The sequence below is a fragment of the Amphiprion ocellaris genome, chromosome 22 (assembly GCF_022539595.1).
Source record: "Amphiprion ocellaris isolate individual 3 ecotype Okinawa chromosome 22, ASM2253959v1, whole genome shotgun sequence".
Taxonomy (NCBI): Eukaryota; Metazoa; Chordata; class Actinopteri; family Pomacentridae; genus Amphiprion; species Amphiprion ocellaris.
Window position 1 is genome coordinate 12,747,082 of NC_072787.1, and position 6,336 is coordinate 12,753,417.

At 34.7% G+C, this 6,336-nt stretch overlaps 1 protein-coding gene across 1 annotated transcript in view; it reads left to right on the forward strand.

Annotated features, from left to right (window-relative positions):
- Positions 1–6,056, forward strand: part of LOC129348051 (polycystic kidney disease 1 like 1-like) — a 36,072-nt gene extending 30,016 nt beyond the window's left edge. The window contains exons 8-16 of the mRNA XM_055007335.1: positions 1,094–1,262; positions 1,475–1,714; positions 1,994–2,126; positions 2,494–2,697; positions 2,901–3,079; positions 4,873–5,076; positions 5,198–5,361; positions 5,463–5,582; positions 5,664–6,056. Coding sequence (XP_054863310.1) covers positions 1,094–1,262; positions 1,475–1,714; positions 1,994–2,126; positions 2,494–2,697; positions 2,901–3,079; positions 4,873–5,076; positions 5,198–5,361; positions 5,463–5,582; positions 5,664–5,917 — 1,667 coding nt within the window. The 3' untranslated portion in view covers positions 5,918–6,056. The remainder of the gene's footprint in view (positions 1–1,093; positions 1,263–1,474; positions 1,715–1,993; positions 2,127–2,493; positions 2,698–2,900; positions 3,080–4,872; positions 5,077–5,197; positions 5,362–5,462; positions 5,583–5,663) is intronic.
- The last annotated feature ends 280 nt before the right edge of the window (positions 6,057–6,336 follow it).

The window sequence follows — 6,336 nt, forward strand, 5'->3', positions numbered from 1 at the left end:
TTTCGTTTCTATTCCTTATGACATTTACCACTTTTTTAAAAAACAAATTCACCCTTTAGTTGTTTATGTTTGTGCAAAATCTGTCCCATAAAATGTTCAGAATCTGTGGTACACATTTAAAGAAATAAATCTACAAAATATCAAAAAAAAAAAACAAAAAAACAAAAGAAGTACTGGCAGTCCATATCTGGACTAAAAAAAAAACCAAACAAAATGCAGACATTTTCTGTATTTTATTGATCACTCTACAGTAAAGAAATTTATCTCTTTTTATGGTGTATCTGTAGTAGAAAAGATAATATTAAGTTATCAGTGTACCAACACACACACACACACAAAAAAGAAGAAGCGTTTTCTGTTCTTTATTGATAAAGCTTTGATAAAAAATTGGACATTTGCTGTTGTTTAGTGGCATATCTTCAGTTTAAAAACTGCAAATGTTAAATCAGTAAAATAACAGAAAAGGTACTGACAGTAAATTCCCTGGAGTTTTTACTGTAACTTAAAAAAAATACTGTTAGTTAACAGTCTGCTCATGGGGGGAACAAGGAGAGGACATTTTTTCTATTTTAATGGTGACTCTATAGTCCAACACTACACCTCCTAATTTCAGGAAAAAATGCAAATATGAAATAATTCCATAAAATAACAGAAAAAGTGTTGACAGCTTGTTATATGTCTTTTTTGTCCCATTAATAAAAATGTAATTAAATTTGGTTACATTATGGTTGAGTTGCTAGAAATACTTAAGACAGTTTTTGTCAATGTTGCGTGCTGCAACAATAAAAAAAATGTACTTTGATCTACTTGCAGGGATAATAACTCTTGTTAAATACAATTTCAAACAAATCTTCTATTTTAAAAAAATACAATTGCCTTATATATCTTCCACATTTCTTTAAAAATATTGAATTAAAATAAAAGGAAAACTTCTTTTAACCTCGAAATTTTCCCTAGTTTGCTATTTTCTGACCACTTCTCTGAACATTACAAACAAAAACTTCAATTTCTGTGAAAATACACAGTCATACAGCTGTTAATGCACAGATATTTCTTGCATTTATAGTGACCATGTCTCTCTTTTGTCCTCTAGCTGTGAGAATTTTAGCAGCAAAGCAGGCGTATCCCACAAACACAGATATAACCTTCCTGGCTGTGGCTGATGTACCTGATCCTGTGGAGTTCCTCTGGCGCTTTGGAGACTCCAGATCAGCCAGAACCACCTCAAGGACCATCACTAAAAGATATCAACAACCTGGCAGGTACATGCAAAATATTCAAAATGCAAATGTTTATGTAAATAAACCAGTGCTTCTGATATCAGTGCTCTAACTGACAGGGTTTCACATGCTTTTTGCTAATAGTCACTTTTCAAATTCTGGCATTTAACTCCTAAAATTAAAAAAAAAACTGTCCCAAATGTAGAATTAAATAGATGAAACTCCTCCTTTCCATCTCACCTTTCTCAACACAGTTATGATGTAGTTGTCGTTGCATCTCATGGTCAGACGTCCGTCACGTCCGATGCTTTCCCGCTGGTCGTCCAGAGAGCAGTGAAGCTCAACAGGCTGGTCCACCAGGCCTCGGTCCTGCAGAACCAGACGGTGTCGGTGAGCTGCCGAGTGAATGTGGGGACAGACCTTACCTTCCTGTGGAGCTTCGGAGACGGAACGACCAGACCTGGACAGAGCACAGAGGAGCACGTCTTCCACAGGTGAGGCAGAGAGTTTAATTTAATATTAAGTTAGTTTTATGGTTCCGCCGGTCAATTCAAGTTTAAATAACTGTCCAGCTATTTATTATACATCAATTTTACACTTCTGAATATCAAAACTGTAAGATTACTTTAAATATTTTATGTGACAAATACTGAATTCTCTCTCTTGTAACAATCAGCCACTGATCTTATGTTATTTTCTAAATAATTTTCCTGACATACAAGTCAGCTTGTCCTATCATTGTGTCTATTTAAAGTTTGTGTTTCTTTCTGCAGGTTAGGAGAGTTCAGACTGGAAGTAACTGTGTCTAACATGGTCAGTTCTGCCTCTCTGAGCAGCTGCATCTTTGTCGTGGGTCGGCCTTGTTGGCCTCCACCGGTCAAAAACATGGGGCCCCTGAAACTACAGGTACCGGCTTTACACCTTTAGCATATGTTCACAAATTTTAAATGCATTTATGCTGTTAATACCTTTGAAACATTGTTTTTAGCTCTAACATAAAGGGTTTTCTTTAAAATAGCAGCAAGTATGTGTAAAATAACAATCACTTAGATGCTTCTGATTATAGTAGGAAATGTAAAATATAGATGTTTTGTGTTGATGTAACTTACATTTTTCTTTTTTTAAACAAATGTACATAATTTAACAACATTTTATCATAATTTAATTGTTTATGGTAACTATTTCATTTTGACAAAACATGAAAAATTTGTTGAATAAGTTTCTTCTTTTTTTTACAGTGTAAATCTTAGAATAATATTGTCTCTGTGCTTAGGTGCGAAGATACCAAGTCATCCGTCTGGGTGTGACGTATGAGACGGAGGTTGACTGTGACGTATCAGAAGGTCTTAACTACACCTGGACTTTATTTGACTCTACAGGACGAACCTTCCCTTTACCTCTAATAGACACACACAGACAGAGTCTCACACTACAGAGCCACCTCCTGCCATATGACACTTATACTGCTATATCCAGGGTAGGTCATCAGAAAAAATGCCACATTCTGATCCCTAAACTGATGTCTTAAAATTAAAATGGATCAAAGGGTCTTCATGTGCTTTCTCACAACAAATGTGGTGGATTTCTGCCAATTTTCTTATTGCGATGTTTTACACCAAACAAAAATGAATGTGGTTTGTCTTTATATTATATATCCCTATACCTGTCATTTCACTGCAGGTTCAGGTCATCGGCAGTGTGGTGTACAGTAACTACAGTGTGAGAGTTCAGGTGATACCGAGTCCTCCTGTGGTTTTCATCCAGGGCGGCACCAACATCTTCATGAACAGGAGCTCCGGCACAGTGACCCTGGATGGACAGGCATCTTATGACCCTGACTTCCCCATGAACCCACTCAGGTAAAAGCTGAAACCTTTAATCGACATCAAGCCTGAGGCAGGAATCCTTGAAATGGGCTGCAAAGAAAAGAATGTATTAAAAAGCAGTTGTGTTTTGAGATCAGAAGCTTGACTTTGGATGATCAAAAATGCTATGGTATAAGCGTGCACTATTTTCGTCAACCCAGTTTTGACTCCCCTTCTGTGGCTCCTGTGTGTGGCTGACATCGCCATCGATGGAGTCCAAGTAGCAGCAGGACTCCCTTTACATATATAATGTAGGATTGATGTTGATCAAAACTCAGGTAGAACCTTTGCTGATGGTCAGTTTGTGCTATGGAACGCTAAAATATATGCTGCATCTGAAATCCTTTCTTTCATTCCCTTAAAATAACACAACAGTTAGCAGTAAATTCAGATTTTAGACACTAGTGGATAATTGTCATGTTGTGCTGTCACTGCTGAGTGTAGAGCATTTATAACACATCCACAACACAGTCACACAATGGTAATAATTTAATTTAATTTAATTTTACTTTACTTAATTTTATTTTATTTTACTTAACTTAATTAAATTTTATTTTATTTTATTTTGTTTTGATTTATTTTACTTTACTTAATTTTATTTAATTTTTATTTTTTATTTATAATTTTTATTTAATTGAATTAAATTTAAATGTATTTTGTTTTATTTGCTTTAATTTAATTTAATTTGATTTAACTTAATTTAATTTAAATATGTTTTTGTTTTATTTGTTTTGCTTGATTTTACTTTCAGTTAATTTGATTTATTTAGTTTAATTTAATTTTTATTATTTGAATTTAATTTGTTTAATGTTATTTGACTTTACTTTATTTCATTTCATTTCATTAATTTAATTTAATTTAATTTGATTTGATTTGATTTAATTTAATTTAATTTAATTTGATTTGATTTGATTTGATTTGATTTGATTTGATTTGATTTGATTTGATTTAATTTAATTTAATTTAATTTAATTTAAATATGTTTTATTTTATTTGTTTTACTTTTTATTTCATTTCACTTCATTAATTTAATTTAATTCTGTTTTATTTTATGGTATTTTATTTCATTTTATCTTATTTTAATGCATGTGTTGCCCTGCAGCATATGCTGTTATGGTAGAAGGTATTGTGGCACTGAGCTGCAGGAATCTTAGCTTAATTTTTCTCTTTTCTACTTCTTTTTCCTCAGTCCAAGGATTTAACAGATTTATTTCCAGACAGAGCACTTTTTATTTTACTCTGACAGCTTTTTGTTATTGGCTTGTGCAATGACGAAGGCGTCCTCCTCCTCCTGCTCTGTCTGTCTTCATTCAGCCAAGCAGCTTCTTTCTGGAGGGCCTGACCAATCTCTTCCTTTGTGCTGAGGTTGGCTGAGGTCAGTACTTGCATGTTTTAGTGTCAGGCCCTCCAGCTGCTAACAGAGGGCATCCTGCTCTCTCCTCAGTCTTTGGATCATCTCCTGATTTTCTTTCAGCGTGGGACATCTTCTGCACCAAGCTGTGGCTGATGGGAGTCTTGTTGTTGTTTCTGCAGTCTCCTGGTCTGTTTGTTCTAAGCTTGTCAGTCAAAAACTCTTCCTGTTCAGAAAATTACCAACTTTAAATATTCTTTTGTGGTCATTTTCTGACTTTTTGTAGTAATTTGCTTTCATTTTAGGCTGCTTTAGCTTTTTTTTTTTTTTTTTTTTTTTTAACAATCTTGCTTCATGTCTCTCCTGTTCCCCTCATAAAATATATGCATGTCTGGAAGTTAACGTCTTTTTTTAACATCTAATTTTCTCTGTGCAGCTACAGTTGGACATGTAAGCCAGTCAGCTCCATCGCCAGCTCCTGTTTTAACCAACACGTTCACACTTCATCCCCGGTGCTCAAATTCCACGTCGGTTTCTTGAAGCACAACTTTGACCAATTCCAGTTTACGCTCACCATCCACAGCGGAGAGCGTTCAGCTTCATCAGAGACCTTCATCACCATAACACCAAACCTGATCAGGTACAAGTTAATAAAACAAGTAATTATTCGTTCATTAAAGTCACTAAGTCTACCTGGTGTCATTTAGAATTTATTAAACCGAATAAAAGGATCATTATGTGTCTAAATCCATCCAATCTAGGAGGATGTCTGTGTCCTGCCCTGAGTGTCACGGAGACCATGTGAGCTGGGATCAGACTTTTTCTGTTACTGCCATGTGTGAAGACTGTAACATCCCTGCTGAACACATCCAGTACAGCTGGAGTGTGTATGTAGTCAATGCTTCATCTAAGCCTGTCACTGAGGGTAAGACTAGCACATCTGGTTTCTTGTCTCTTGTAATTGGACTACAGTCGTTTGCAAGACTATTTCTGACCTTAAATTTCTACTCTTGTGTTGTTTTCCAGTCCCGTTTTGTTCTACGGTAGATCTCAGTGCTTTCTCTTCCATCGTGGAGAATCCTGCCACATCTGCTCAAACACCTGAGATCTCTACCCTACATCCATCTGTAGCAAGTTCACACTCTAGTAGGTTATCAGCTGTACTATAGCTTGTGAGATAAACATCAACGTGTCACTACAGGTCACTTCTTTTTCCTCCCCACACAGGTTTGTCAGAGTCGGAGCCCTCCAATAGTCCACCTGTCCTCAGCATCGCAAGTTCAGATCACACTGACCAGGAGGACATTACCAGCGAACCTCCAGCTGACCCTGGCTCCTCGACTTACTGGGATTTTTCTTTTCCCGTACTGGAAAGTGTAGGTGAGGGCGATCGACAAGGTGAGAAAAGTTCAACTGAAATTTTTGCTGTTACATTTTTGGGTTTGTACTGTCAAAATCAAACAGTCAGGATTAAAAAATGAAAGCAAGAAAATTATTTTACTGGAAATTCAAAATGACTTGTTTCTGTTTTTTTTTTTTTTAAATACATGGAAATTAAAATCAAACTGAATAGGAATCAATAAAATTACAAAATAGACTAAGTTTACATGTCTAATGAGAGAAAACTATTTTTTTTAAAAAGAGAAGTATTTTAAAATAAAAACTTAAAGTATATTTGCAAATTTGTCATAATTTGTCACAAGTATTTGCTTTTAATTTAATATGTGATATTTGATCTATTATTGGTAATTTCATTATTTTGTGTAAATATAAATGTGTAAATATCTTCCAAACATTCAATATTGTTTCTTAATTATTGTTAATATTAAACATTTAAAAAATATACCTTGTCTCATGTAAAGTAAATGCTAAAAAATGTTTTTTAATTGTGCAAAATTGC